Genomic DNA, 15,283 nt, shown 5'->3' with positions numbered 1-15,283 from the left:
CATAATTGGCCCTGTGCCCACACCATAACACTTATGGAAATGAAATTCATAGAGGTGCAATAGAATGGCCCCTGTGACTCACTCACTGAAATTGACCACCAGGTGGCGCTATTTTCAATTTAGAAGCGTTTTTGGCTCATAACTCCCACCTAATATGTTGCATATTATTAAACCTCATGCCGATGTGTTCCCTCCATTCAGATGAATTGTTTGGTGTAGGCCACTCCCACTTTTGCAGTAACTTTCCATTCGCAAAATCGCGACAAATGAAAAACGTACTTTTTCGAACTCCTCCTAGAGAATTTGACCAATTTGCACCAAACTTTGCATGTAGCATCTATCGACCCTCCTGACAAAAAGTTATCAAAATAATTTTGATAGTCCATAAACTGCCCGAAATATAAAATGACAAATTCCTGCATATTGTGTTGAAAACAGACAATCTTGCATATCTTTACAAAATGCTGTCTGATTATCATATAAATGGTCTTCATTGTGTGGTATGGCATGATGAGGCTTTGTGTAAAATTTGGTGCAAATCGGCCAATAGATGGCGCTCTGATCGCAGTCTAATTAGTTTCAATGGGATAAAGTGGGGAAATCTTAAAGTCTTCTTCAAAACTCATCGAACTTCAACATCTCCTTGTCCCTAATATGTTGAGCTAGACACACCATTCTAACCTTTAAAGAGTCAGAAGACCTCAAACTATGGGGTATGTATTCAGTTTTTAAATATCTTTTATGGTTTTCAAATCATCACAGTTTTACTTTCAAGGATTTGTAGGCCGTCTTCTGATTTTATAATGGGGGTGTATTGCGCAGTGTTGGGCACGTTACTTTTAAAAAGTAATTAGTGATAGTTACTAATTACTTCTCCCGAAAAGTAACTGAGTTAGTAACAGAATTACTCCACTATAAAAGTAATTAGTTACCAGGAAATTAACTGTTGCGCTACTTTTATTTCTTCCCCCTTTTGAGCTCCGCAGTCATTTTGGCTGCTTGGCTACAAATGTATTTAGAAAATGTATTTCTTTGACCGCCACCTGCTCTCCCCGATATTTTGTCAATGAGTGCTCTGAAGGAGTCTGAGTCAGCTGTTGATAACGGGAGCAAGTTCTCAACAACATACCTGTCTATCATTGCATTCAGTTCAGTCTGTGTCACAGGTTTCTGTGAAGCTGTTCGCAGAGCACAGGTTAGCCACACCTGGCCTGCTATCATCATCAACAGCGTCAGCAACAGAGTTTTGGCCAGTGTTAGTTTTGTAAAAGGTGTGCTCAGAGTTGCTTACAACGGATGTGGTCAAAGGAGATTAAAGTAGTGTCTGTATTTCCACTTTGAAAACATCAACTTTCCCTCCGGACTCACCATTACCACAGTTCCCCTCTGCTAGTTTGAGTGTGTGATGCTGCTGTGTGCGTGTGTGGCTTGTGTGTAAACCGAACATTGCCACTGATTGGCTTAAGAACTCTAACTCAACGTTAGGGAGCCAATCATCATCACTTATGCGGTTGTCTCGCTCCTCCCTCCTCCCTCACCGGAGGAAAAAAAATACAGCTCTGCAGCTCCGGCGGCTGAGAGCCGAGATGGATGACAACAGCTTCAGTGATCAGCTTCAGTTTGTCACACGCCACATTTAATAGTCGGTAACGGCATTGTAACGATGGAAATAGTAGTATTGATTAGGTTAACTGTTACTGAAAAAAGTAACGCTGTGAGTAACGCCGTTTATTCTAATGCTGGTGTTGCGTGAAATAGAATGCGTGACATCATAGCTACAGTGGAGAGCAGCTGGAAGAACTGTAGAAAAAGTTCTCTTCAGCTTGATTTTGATCCCACATCTTTAACTTCACATAGACAATATATACATAGACATGTAGGAAATCTTGTTGGCTTTCGGCTGATGGTCTTATTTTAGATGTAGGACTTTTGGCTGTTAAAGCCCCAGAGGGACAAGCACAACAGCAACTCCCCCATGAGCTGCAATTTCTTCCTCTTCTTCAGATTTCATCATGCAGCAGGTGACATCTCACATCCCATCAGTTAATCAGTTTTTCTCTGACCTGGCTGGCTTTCATGGATTTTTTTCAAGATCTCCAGAGAGAACCAGTGTGTGTGACACAGTGGTGGCACACAGACTCCCAAGAGCAAACAGAGTGAGATGGAACATCTCCATCATCCAGTGTTTTGAAAGCATTAGGGGAGATTGAGCCTACCACTGTGCGAGAAGCTAGAAGGTTTGTGAGGCCACTGGAGGATGATACTCAGCCTCTTCCTGAAACTATTTCATTGCATCATGCCTAGTGTGCACATTCTCTTCAGCCAGCTCCAGAGGCGGACCATCGACTCAGTCTTTGTCCGGAGAATCATGCAGCAGTTGACACAGTTTTTCTGACTTCAGCAGACATTATTTCAAACCGGCAATAGCAGTCCATCGAATTATGAAGCAACGACTTCCTCGGCGGAAGGTGTTGCTCGAGCATGCCCCGACGGCAGCAAGCCCCGACGGCAGCATGCATCGACGGCAGCACGCCCCGACGCACGTGGACTGCGAGGGCCCGTTCATCACTGCTTGCAGTTTTAATTTTTTTATGTATTTGTTTATTCATTTATTTAATCATTTTTCATTATTTACTAACTAAAGCAAAACAAACATTGTCATTAATATATAAAAAGACAAGTTAATAACAGAGCCACAGGATGTTCTCCAATAAATACATTAAACAAGAAGCACAAATAAGAATAATCTTTGCAGCTTTCCATTAATTACCATTGTCGCTGTGGAAACCAAATAAAACATTTTTCCAACATAACAAGAATTCAGGGTCAATATTATTAATTAATCTGTCCAGAATTTTGCTTGTGTAGGGTAATTTCCAGAACAGGTGCAGCATTGTTTCTGGATTCATTTCACACAGTCGATGGTAAACTTAAGAAGATAGTGGCTATTAGGTATAATATAACATATAATAATCATTTTAATTTATTTGTAAGGGGATGTTTGCATGGAAGATTCTAAATGTTTCCCCCAATTCAACTTTACAGCAAATCCAGATCAGGAAGATACAACAGAAGGAGTAGTAGTTCTTTTTGAAATAATGAGCGTATTCTGATTATTGTTTCTAAATGTAATAGACGAACATTTCCCACTGAGGTCATCCTTTGGTCAAATGATGTTAAACATGAGCTGATAAATTACCTCCAGTGATGTCACCCAATAGCTAAGTTGCATTGTGGGTCATGTAGGCAACATGTTTTGAAAAAGAGGAATGCGTAGAATAAAAGGCAATAGTGAAGCAGAAAAGCGCACAAACAAAAGATTTACAAGACCTAACATCTGCTGGATGATTCATACAATATTATCATGTGTATTACTAACATGATATCTGCATTTTATTCCAAAATATTAAAATAATCGTCAATACCAGCATATTGCAACACCCCTAATTACAAGTAAAAGTCCAGCATTCTGTGTTCATTATGCAAGAACGGCCCCCTTTTTTGCATATATTATAATATTAGGTCATAATTAGTGATTATGTGTACATATATAAGCAGCTTTGGCAGGCTGACATTGAGCAGGTTTTTGCATGAAATATGTGAAGTAAGAAGAAACTACAGTTGTCAATAATGTAGTGTTCATTAGTTTCCTTAAGGAGTATAACGTGGACATAGCTAATTACTTTAAAACTGTACTTTTTGAGTACGTTTTCTTTTACTTCTCAATCTTCTCTACATTTAAGATGGAAATATTGTATTTTTAGACCATTACTTCTCAGACATCTGTAGCACCTAGTTTTTTTTTTTTTTAGGATTATTACATACATTATTACTTTTCTTATAATATCCACTTGCCACTGTTCGATTATTTTCATGTACTTTTCTCAGAATCATGTTACATAGATCAAATCTGACAATACACTCCGATCCTAAACTACACCAAACATTTGAGTCTCCACAACTTTAACAGTTCAAATGTATTTTAATAGTAACAAAATAACATGAACATATAACAGTAATATCAAATGAACAGTGGACATTTTACAACAGTTCCTGAGTTGTTACACAAATCATTGACACTCATGTTTGAAATGACAGGCTCAACACTGCAGAAACACACACAACGGTAAATACTGTAAATTTATTTCCAACAACAGTTTTATTGCATATTTACAATAAGGTATGGGTGTGCAATGTATGAAAATCAAAAGATCAAAAAATGTATGTATTTATGTACATTAAATACTGAGTCAAAACTGGACAATATGTCCAATACTCAAAATAATTAGTAAAGCACAGAAGGTCACTTAGACACAGAAACAGCACTCTAAAAATCATACTTCACCACCTTTATAGTACATATTGACTTTGCAGCATAGTGGGATATATGTTGTTCAAATTCACAGGTTACTCATACATACTTGTTATCATCTGTAAATATAACAAAGGCTGATAAATTGTGCCTTATGAATCTGAGCTCAGCAGCCTCTTACAGTCTGCTGCTTATTGCCTGTATAACTACAGTATATACAAAAACAAGTTTCAACTCTTCCCCACATAAAACAAAATAAAGAACATGTTTATCTTATGAACAAAGACAATGTTAAAGTACCTTTGTAAAACAATTTCAGTGTACTCAGTAAAAAGTTTCAGAGTTACAAAAGAGGATATTGTCCAAAAAATCGTGAAGGAATGTGGCTTCCAGCGTCCTTTGCGATGACACCATGGACCAAATATCAAATTCCACAACTTTGAAATGGTTATGTTGTGTTATAAACGTGACATAAACAAAAATGAACCAAGTAACGAGTAAAAATCAAAACAATGTTTTACCCGGAAACTTATACTGACAGAGACCAAAATAAAAAAACACTCTTACGTTATAAAAAACATGAAACAGTGCCACAAAATGATATTAAAATTACTTTGGCAAGTTGGTTGATTTGATTTTTATGTGCATCAGAGAAGAATGTGCCATGTTACACCTCAAACTTTACCGTCTGGAGGATCGTTGTAGCAAGTTAACCTCAACAGTTTTTTTTTTTGCTTTTTGTTTGTCTCAGCTGTCAAATGATGAATGAAGACTTGTGGCGAAAATGGCCCTGTAAAAGATGGGAATAACAGAATTAGCACGCAGAACCCCTCCTGTGATAGCTTCCTCTGTTCATGTGTATGTTTGGCAAATTTTGTTTACCTCATCTGCATCACCATATTCAACACCATCAGTCTGTGCTGGCCAGTTGTAACTGAAACAAACAAAGACATGCGTAATAACACGGTAATATTAAAATCAGTTTGAAGTACTGTCTATTTCTTGCTTGAGAGGTGTAGTTCATACTCACTTATTTTCATTGTGACCTTTTTTGGAGAAGCAGCCACGTCTCAGGGAATGACAAATGGTAGCAGCCAAACAGAAGAAAACAATCACAGCGCCAAAAGACTTGAGGAAAATCCCAAGAATGTCCACGTCATCTGCAACAATACACAGAGACGATATCTTAACAGACTTATGTGACAGATAACAGGCACTGTGTCTTACGTTCTTGCATATTTTGCTCCCATTTATTTTACATGGCACTGAAATCATCGCTTGATTAATGATGGAGCTGATCATCAGATGAATTTGAGTCAATAATCGAGAGTGCAAACAGCGTATATCTGCAGTCTTAGTTCTATTAGACTGTGTTAAAACCAAAGCTAACACAACATTTGCAGGAATTTCTGATTATAAAATACTTTTGCAGCACATATTCAGTTTCCTGCAAATATTTATTCTTATTAAATTGAATCTTATGTTGGCTGCAGCTCAACAGATAACATGAAAGAGTGGGGACAGCTGCTTCATTCTTATCTCTGCTCTCTTCTGTCTTTTACTTTCTGTCAACTACAATTCTCGTTATGAACCCAGTGAACACATCTGTATAGAAAAATTGAAGGATCTATGGTCATTGCTCACCTGTCCACCTGTCTTGTCAGTTTTCCTACTCCCAACAGATCGCCTGAGCTCATTACCCAGCTGTTTCCCATTTGTCATTAATTGTTCCAGTACAGCGATGACCTGCCCAACCTGCCTGCACTTGTTGGCCAGATGTACCTGCCAGACTCTGAAGTAAAGTTTGCTCTTTTTCGTGCCTGCTCCACCCTTTTGAATCTCGTTTTGGTAGCATTTCTCCACACACAGTACAGACACCAACATAAACTTTGTTCCTCTCTTAAAAAAAAGTTTCAGAAGCGGCCTGTCAAAACACTGACTCAGCTGTTCAGACACTCACAGACTTCCATCATTTGCGGGGGACACTGCGCGTGTCCCGCATCGTTCTTTGCCTGGCAGTAGTACTCCCCTGCGTCCTCCTTCCTCACTCTTCGAAATTTCTGAGGAGATATATTTAGAAGTGACACACTGCATTGTCAACAAAATGCTAAAGGGATGCCTGGCTGTGAATACATTTTGTACATTTTTGTCTTGTGACATTTTACGGTATAGACTTGAAATGTATTGGACAACATTGTTGAATGTCTTCTACGTGTACGGCTTTTTAAACAGTTATCTTGTTAAAACACATCACATTGGCTTTGAATGCAACATTATCCTCCTCTAACGCCAGATTATAGATTGGCGTCCTCACTTGCCATCTTCATACGCTTGGATTAATCCCGGTATTAGTCATACGACGGTTAAGGTTTTATTCAGATTAAGCTGCTCACATTTACATCTGATAAGCGGTAATTGAGTAACCTTGATGCTAAAGAGTCCAGCCAACTATGTCAGAGGAAATTCTGATTTCTAATAACAATGTAGCAATAATGTAATATTACTATTGCTAGTTTCTATGCTTCGACTGCGTTTCTGAAATGATGAAAACTTTTATATAATAAACTGTATACTCAGTATTTAATGTAAAAATACAGGCAAAGTTATGTTCCTGTGTTCCTTACCAGTCCTCCAGTGTCGGGGTTGATGCTGTAAGAGGAGTTGACCAGCTTCGGGCTGATTTTGGGGTCCTGAGGAAGCTCCTCGTTGTTGTGGAACCAGCGGTACTGGGGAGCAGGGAAGCCCTCGTTCTCCAGACATCGCATTTCCGTTGATGTTCCAACTGTGACGGCCTCTGGCACGCTGCACCTTGGTACCACAGGCTTCACTGCACAAAGATAGAGTCCAAATCAGTCTTTGTTATTGGTTTAACTTTTTTATATTTTTTTCATTCATTTGATGATTAACTTGACGTGTAAAATTGTCTAATTTAGCAAATATTCATGACAAGTTAGCAGCACCTGAAGTAATGCCATGAAGAAATAGGATATATTTTAGGATATACTTTTTTTTTTCTTGCCAACAGTTAAAAGAGAAGGTTGATACCTCTCTCATATCTCTTCAGTACCTATGAAGCTACAGCCAGAAGCATTGTGTAGCATAAAGACTGGAAACACTTCAAGTAAGTTAAGATGAACTGATATAGCACTTTTCAAAAACAAAACAGAAATTACAAAACAGAAATAACATCCAGTAGATATTAGTTAGTAATCACGAGAGACTAATAGAAATAACTGTATTGACACATCAATACAGAAATGTAGTCAGGAGCTTCATTATATTGAGCCTGATAGGAAATAACCAAGATTTTATATTGCATTTTAAACTCTGGAAACAAGCTGAGGTTGTCACCACCCTCACCATGACAACGAGACTTGAGGAAGTCACTTTACTCGGACACGAAATAATCTGGCACAGAACTCCTGCTAAAATCTCTCTTCTTACTTTGCAAAGATGCAAATAACAGTGCTCCCAAAATGTCAAACTATTCCTTTAAAATATTATAACCAGGACCAGGAAGGCAGTTAAAGCCCATGCCAAATAATCGCAACGTCATCAGTTCAATTCCAGCTCGCGACCTTTGTTGCAAGTAACTGCCCCTCTCCCCCACATTTCCTGTCTGCCTTCTTCACTGCACAATAAAGGCAAAGATGCCATAAAAATAATCAAGAACAAGAAACAACCAAGAATATATTCATCTTAACAAACCAGAAATTCTGAAATATTCCATCTATAACAATATAAAGACAAAGAAAAGGCAACTGAAAATTAGATTTCTAACATTATTATTGATTTAATCAACAATATTGTAATTGTTCATGTTCTGTAAATCACAGTCAATCCTTGACCACTGATCCATGCAGGGTACCCCTTCACTATACAGTACCTCTTACTGCAAGACTAATAAGTATTTCATCAAAGTCCCTTTGATCATCGATGGCGGCCACCTCGCAGCGGTACTCTGCAGTGTCTGATCGGGTGGTGTTGAAGATCAGGATGTTGGCCGGCTCTCTGAGCTGAGCTCTGTGCTCCAAGTCCCCTTTTGAGAGAGAGAGAAGAGAAAAAAAACACTTTACAATTGCTCATTCACATACACAGTGTGACTTCACAGTTGAGAAAAACAGGATTCCATGCCAAGTTCTTTCAAGGTACTATTCATTCAGCTAAGCTTTGAGGGCTGACACATTGCTTTGAAATGCTGTGGTCTAACTGGTTGAGGGGGTTTTCAAACAGAAAGTGTTTTACCTGATATCCTATTTTGAAAGTACACATAGCTGGGAACACCGTTCTTAATCTTTTTCCACTCAATCCTTGGGTTGTTTGTTGAGATGGACTCTATTAAACAGGTCAGCTCGATGGCTGTGAAGAAAACAGAGCGCTGCGTGAGACCAGGAGCAAGCATCCCAAATCAGGAAAAGAAAAGCTACTTTGGCTAAATAGGTTAGAGTGAGGTTAGAGTGATTTTGCAGCAACTTACGCTCAAACTCATTTGCCCACACAATCTTGTCTGTGGTTCGGAGGATTACTCCAAGAGATGATGGGATGTGACCTGCGGAGAGAGAGGGAAAAAACAAAGGGCACTAAATGCTGAGTAACCCTGATGGTACACACAAACATTTCATTAGCAGACATTATCAACTGGGCATGTTGCCTAATAAACAGCGGATTAGCAGAGTGATAAATATAGAACCTCTCAGAGAGGGTGAGAGCATTTGGGAACTGAATTAGGGACAACATATTTAATTAATTACTATACTTCACATTTGAGAAGATTAACACCTGAGGCCAATGTGTAAGTTTTTTACATGCATATCTAATGTGTGGCATGTACTGCTTTTAGCTACAATGACTCCTGAGAGGACTTTAATATTTGATTCATGTAATTTATGGCGGTTGATTGGATAATAATTTGGCTGAAAGAGGGCAAGTTCTAAATGTTAAGTTGCTGCAATAAAAACATTATAGGAGTGCCCGTAAATATCCGGACAGTGAGACATTTTTACTGGGGTTAGAGCTTTAATCCACTGCACTGCATTTTAAGTGAAACCCTGACTGACAAAGTGCTGACTTTCAGCTTTTTCGTGTGAGGGTGTTGACACACCCTGGAGAGACAGTGTAGGAGGACTTTTATGTCTGGTCCATCCAGTTTTAGGACAGTGCAGCAGGACAATATCATAAGCATATAAAAAAGGCAGCCAAGCAGTTTTTTAAGGGCCTGAGTCAATCACCCGAGCCCAATCCAAGTGAGAATTTGTGTCACTTACTGAAGACAGGCAAGGCAAAAAGCTTGGAAACAAGTCAAGACTGCAGTACAGCCATTTATAAACACTTTCAAATTAATCGTATTGATTTTATTTGACTTCATATTAGTTACTTTAGCTCAGCATTGCTTGGTGTCGAGACGTATACGTTTCTTTAACCATTGGCTCTTATTCTGAGAAGGAAAACTGGAAAAAGAAGTAAAAATAGAGACAATCTTTTCAGACACCAAGTGGATGTGTCTGTCTGATTTCTGTCAAAAACAAGTCTGACGTTACAATATGAGCATCTGCATCGCGCAAGTGTGTTTGGGTGACAAAGTGCCTCTCAGCGATAGCTTGATTTGGTCGATGATGATGTGTCACTCATTAGAGCAAAGAGCTGCCATTTCTCTAACAAATAACAAACTCTCCTATCGTCTCAAACATTACATCAGTTTTGTTTGATCCTTCCAGTTGCCTCCATTGTTTTTGTGAAAGAGCTCCCAAGCAAAATTGTGACACTAATTTGCGCTGAGGTTTGCAGAATAAATAATTCATCAAGATCCCCCAACAAAACAAATCAGGAGCACAAAAATAACTAAACAGTGGGAATGTGTTTAAATTCGGAGCACATTTAATCATCCGCCTCGGTTTCCCCCTGGCACAAACAACACATGAGATGTACTTATTTTGAGCTCCCTGCTTGAGTGCACTCCTTTAAGCAATCAGTGTTATTTTATAAATGTCACATTTTAATGGCAAGAGGCATAATTCACAAATTTTTGCCAAATTCTGCAAGCAGAATGCCAATTTATGTGGAAAATGAGCGTGTACAGAGCAAGGGGTGTGCAAGCACAAATTAGGAAATGTGAAAATTACAATTTCTGATGAACGTGTTGTTCTGCGCTGTGGCTGAATTTAGATGCTGAAGATAAATAAGGATGCTTCCAGCTTCCTCTGGTACCCTACACTCAATCTATAATGTCTGCGAGACGTGCAAATTCAATAATTGCTGGGTACACATGCGACTAACAGCACCCATGCTGAGTAATGAAGGCATTCCTGCTCGCTGTAAGAAGGTTTTCAAATGAAGGCTGAATGGAATGATAACAATTATCTGAGCGGGCCTTGAATACTGCGAGACATCCTCTCCCGTTTGCCCCGGGCGCTGTGCTCTCTGACTAACTCTGAAGTATTTATTCAAAGCAGCCTCGTTACCGCACGAGTGACCCTGAGAGGTACAGTAGGTAGCACGTAGCTGACGATCGGCCCTGACAGTGATAAAAACATGGGTCCTGCCAAAGCATCCGGTCATACGAGCACAGCTGCGGACACTGATGGGATCTGACTCCCAGGTCTCAGCTTCCGTCTCTGTTGCTGACTTTCCCACCCTGTACATCAAGAGCTATTTTTAGCTGCGCCTGTGACTGGACATCCTGAGAGACACAAGCTCGACCAACAAACGCTCCCTCGGCATATGCACGTACTGGCTACCGAGCCCTAAAACTACTCTTTGAAGTGCTTCGTACGTGGTGGAGCAGAGAGTTTAGGGCTCAATCGTGAAGCTTTCTTCATGCTGCAAGTGCAGTAAACGGGACTAATTTATAGAAATGGCTAGAATCTGCTACATCATTTCAGGGGTTACAACATAACACTGTGTAGTGTGTTATTCAAAGTTTACAGGAAATGATTAATTTAATTAAGCCTTGCTGAAGTCCATTTGTTTTTGTAAAGCACTCTGTCACACTGATAAAAGGTCCTTGGAGGGGGAGTGACCTTTGTTGCATTTCACCCTCCCCCTCTTCGGTCTTTGGCCAAACATTTCCAAATAACAGATTAAAAAAGGCTGCATGCGTAATAACAGATACTATGCTTGCAAGTGGTGTGCACACTGACCCTTAAATCAGAAAAAGAGTGCAGTGATTGCATGTGTTGACATGATTCTTAAAAAAGGAAAAGTAGGCCGTGGGAAAGAATAACCACAAACAATTAACAGGACAATGTGTACCTAATTACTAATACGGACTTAGAATAAAAGCATCCACACAACAATGGATGGGCTCCTGGTGACACAATGTAGGCTCGTGAGAAGACAATATCTCTGAATTATGGAAAATAATCTCAGCACTTGCTGGAAAGCAAACAGAGGCTCATTTTTAATCCCTGTGTTATTGTAATGCATAGACAAAGTAGGTCTATAGTCTGCTCTGAGAGCAACGTGCTCTTTAATAGTCACATTCTCCAATCCTCTTATGCGCTAAATATGAAGACAAGCACCCCATCCCTGCGACAAACAAAAATGTTGAACCAGTGTATCTATAAAAAGCTTCTTTCCCAGACATTCCAATGCAGTCGCTGTAAATATGCTGAAGGCAGAGTTTGCTGAAAGCCACGTGGAGAGACCCGAGGACCGCTGGGATTTAAAGCATACTGGAGTGACTGTGTAATAACAACTAATCACTCCAGTAGATCAGAATGACACGGTCGTGTTGTCATAAGCACATGAGGGAAATGTAAGAAAGGGACCCATGAACTAGATTTTCCCCTTTTGTTTCGAAGGCCACATGAATGACGCTGGTGAAGAAAAAGTCTCTGACAAGGGTCTTCAGTGTTTTTCCAAACAAGGACCGCTGATGGATCCCCTACTACCTACACTGTATAAAATTCAGTTACATTTTAAACTGGGCCTACGATAACCTGTAGAGTGGTGTAACCAAGTTGGCAGCGATTGTAAAATGGCTAATGTTAGACGAGTTAGCCTCACCCTCTGAAAAGTCTCCATTGGTTTCTGAGATGGTAGGTATGTCAGAATCTCTAAAAGATCTATTTTGGCTCACAACAATGCCTGTATACTTGGGATAATCCATCATATATGATCAGCTGACTAGTTTGTGCCGTGGATAAGTGCTGTGCGGGTATTTAGCATACGGTTATCTTAGCTAGCTTACAATGATTGCGGAAAGAACCATGAGTAGACTATCAACAATGTTGTGTAGAATAAATGTTTGTTTTTTTAAACAAATTTACTAATAATATATTGAATTCATGTTGACGTGTATTTTCTGTGATATTTAACTGCATGAGTACATATTATCAAAGTAGAATGGCACGCAGTAGAGCACATACCTCCGCCAAGGCCAAACACTTATTTTTTCTGTTTTACCAAAATCTAAACTAATCAGATTTAGGATCCAGATTTTAACACTGACTTTTTTGCAATGTCACCCATCCTCCAGCCAAGTTTTGTGGAAACTCGTTCAGCAGTTTTTGTCTAATCCTGTCAAGGAACCAACCAACAACAGACACGAGTAAACATGACCTGGCCCTGCTGCTGTAACTCTGAGGACCCCCTATAGATTGAAGACCCAGACATAATGTAGCTGCAGTAGGTTTAATCTGGATTACACGTTTTCTAACATACAAAATATGTCAGGCTGAATTTTGTAGGACAAATTCTCAAAGATTAAAAATAAAAGAAAAAGCAATTTGATGGAAAGGTGGAGCCTTTCTAAGGTTTGAATATATCACTCAGCATACACTAAAGCTGGTCTCAGCTCCTTAAATGGGAAGATTTGCTGCTTTTCTTTGCAGCATATGACTGCCCTAATGTCTTCAATCCTTCTGTTTTGGTTAAATAAAACAAATAATTTGTACACATTTTCTCGCAGCCATTTTTCTGGAGATGCAACAATGAATCAATTAAAGGACCTGTTACTTACCAGTAAGAAAACTGACACTTTGGGATTGTAGGACGGGTCGGCTGCCATCCCAAAGCGCAATTTTTTGATGGTTGAGTTGAGAATGAGAATCAAAAGACTTTTTTACAATAGGACCTTTGATTAACTAGTTGTCAACAATTAAATCAATCCTTTGGTTTGAGGATGTCATCTTTGGCTTCGAGAAACACTGATTGACATCCTCTTGACATTTATTAGACCAAACAACGAATCGAATGACAAAGAAAATAATCAACTACTCATCGTTAGTTGCAGCCCTACATTTTTCAATATTTTCTGACATTTTATAGACAAAATGATTCACTAAATAAATTGACAATCACTGACAAAACAATTAAGTATATACTATATATATATTTTTCAGCCTTGAAGCCACACACAAATCAGAATCAGAGGATGGCAAGTTCTTTATTTAAACAAAATCATTTAAATTTAAGCACCAGTTCATCCACGTTATACAATGCATGGATTAAACAATGTGTAAAACTGATTAATATGCATTACTTTACACCTAAAGGCTGTCTAAAACTTGAGGGCATGATTAACTATTAACATTAACCTAAAAAACTTAATTTAACTCAGTGCTCCTGCAACTGTGGTGGTGAGCCACATCCACTCGCTGCATCCACTGTAATGTCAGCGCTGAGTTTCAGAGCCAAAACACACTGAATAATAGACGAAGCTTTTGCCCGTCGGTCGCTTACTCATTCAATTCACACTTGCAGGGAGGACCTCGGTAAAAAGTTCAACACTTAACTGATGCAGTCTGCCATTTGGAAAATGACCCAGTCCACTGCCAGTTTTGCACCCAGCAGCAGGGTGACCTCCCACTAAGTGCACACCAGGGCGGATGCAACATGTCACCAGTAAAAACCAGCTGTATTGATCTGATCAGAAAGCTCCAGCTGTTTTCTGGAGAGGGGATGATGAAGGATGCCCTGACTGACTCCTGATTGTCTGCCCCCACTGCCATCAATCATCACATGACCACTAAAGGTCATTACACACACTTATCAAATCCAGTACTTGGACGGTGTTCAAGCGAGGCATTTTGAACTCACTGGCCGTGTGGTTTAACAGATGCATGTTGTTTCATATGCTTGTAGATAGTCATATGTCCTCCTGAGTGGCGTTCGCTTTGCTTTTTAACGCAGTAAATGTCCTCATAATTACTAGCCTGTGACACAAACGCACACGAGCTGATGTCGATGCTCGGTTAAATGTTCCTACTACAGAGAAATACAGCGAGTATTAACATTAAATCTCTTCAATATGCTGTTCTCAGCGTTAGCATACAGACTCGCACAACCTCGACGTGACGTTACTATTGAGGAAGACGACAACAATAAAACGGCACAACACACAGCGACACGGCTCTCCTGACCGTCCCGAAACCTGTTTATGTCAAGCTAACATCTGCTGTAACGTTAGCACTGACAGCAGCTCGCTCGCAGGTTGTCATCTTCACTAACGCTACTTCGTTAAGTGCCCGGGCGCCGATGTGAAAGCGCGGTGAGAGGAGGAGGGAAAGAGGGAAAAGAACTTACCTAAGCTGGCGTAAAGAACAAAACAAGCCACGAGTCGCACAATCGCCATCTTGCAGCGTCTAATTTACGGGCTCACAGCAGCAGAGTCAGCAGCACCTCAGAGAGGTGGCGTTGTAAGGATGGAGGCAGAGCAGACTGGTGGATGTTGCCATCGACGAGTTTCCATAGCTACAAGCGGCGATGGGAGGGGGAGCCCTGAGAGCGGGCTGACAGGCGAGGGGGCGGGGCCACTGCTCTAGGCGCCTCCCCCTCTCCCTCCTCCTCCTCCTCCTCTCCCAAAACCATTACAGGAGGAAGATTTTAGATAAGTACAGAAAAGCTTACCACACACAACAACAAAAATACACAATTACCAGTGAAAGTCCGCTATTGTCTCATACTAATCACTCCAGTAGATTATGAGGCAGTCACGTTGTCATAAGCATATGCAGGGGAAATGTAAGAAAG

At 39.9% G+C, this 15,283-nt stretch overlaps 1 protein-coding gene across 1 annotated transcript; it reads right to left on the bottom strand.

Annotated features, from left to right (window-relative positions):
- Nucleotides 1–3,962: 3,962 nt before the first annotated feature.
- On the bottom strand, nucleotides 3,963–15,022 carry jam3a (junctional adhesion molecule 3a). Its single transcript, XM_030407100.1, has 9 exons — nucleotides 14,837–15,022; nucleotides 8,790–8,861; nucleotides 8,558–8,671; nucleotides 8,199–8,351; nucleotides 6,937–7,139; nucleotides 6,273–6,372; nucleotides 5,343–5,472; nucleotides 5,195–5,246; nucleotides 3,963–5,102 (listed from the first exon to the last, which is right to left on the bottom strand). Exons 1-9 carry the CDS (start codon nucleotides 14,883–14,885, stop codon nucleotides 5,067–5,069), a joined length of 909 nt encoding a protein of 302 aa, XP_030262960.1. The 5' UTR covers nucleotides 14,886–15,022; the 3' UTR covers nucleotides 3,963–5,066.
- Between the last annotated feature and the right edge of the window lie 261 nt (nucleotides 15,023–15,283).

This window comes from Sparus aurata, chromosome 2 (assembly GCF_900880675.1).
Source record: "Sparus aurata chromosome 2, fSpaAur1.1, whole genome shotgun sequence".
Taxonomy (NCBI): domain Eukaryota; kingdom Metazoa; phylum Chordata; class Actinopteri; order Spariformes; family Sparidae; genus Sparus; species Sparus aurata.
Note: the sequence above shows the minus strand (reverse complement) of the source record. Positions and strands in the feature narration are given on the sequence as shown.

Coding starts and splice junctions, on each gene's coding strand:
- jam3a (XM_030407100.1), bottom strand. CDS start 14,885: ATGGCGATTGTGCGACTCGTGGCTTGTTTTGTTCTTTACGCCAGCTTA. Junction 8,672..8,789: donor GTGGGCAAATGAGTTTGAGC/GTAAGTTGCTGC, acceptor TTTTCTTCACAG/CCATCGAGCTGACCTGTTTA. Junction 5,103..5,194: donor AATATGGTGATGCAGATGAG/GTAAACAAAATT, acceptor CATCTTTTACAG/GGCCATTTTCGCCACAAGTC.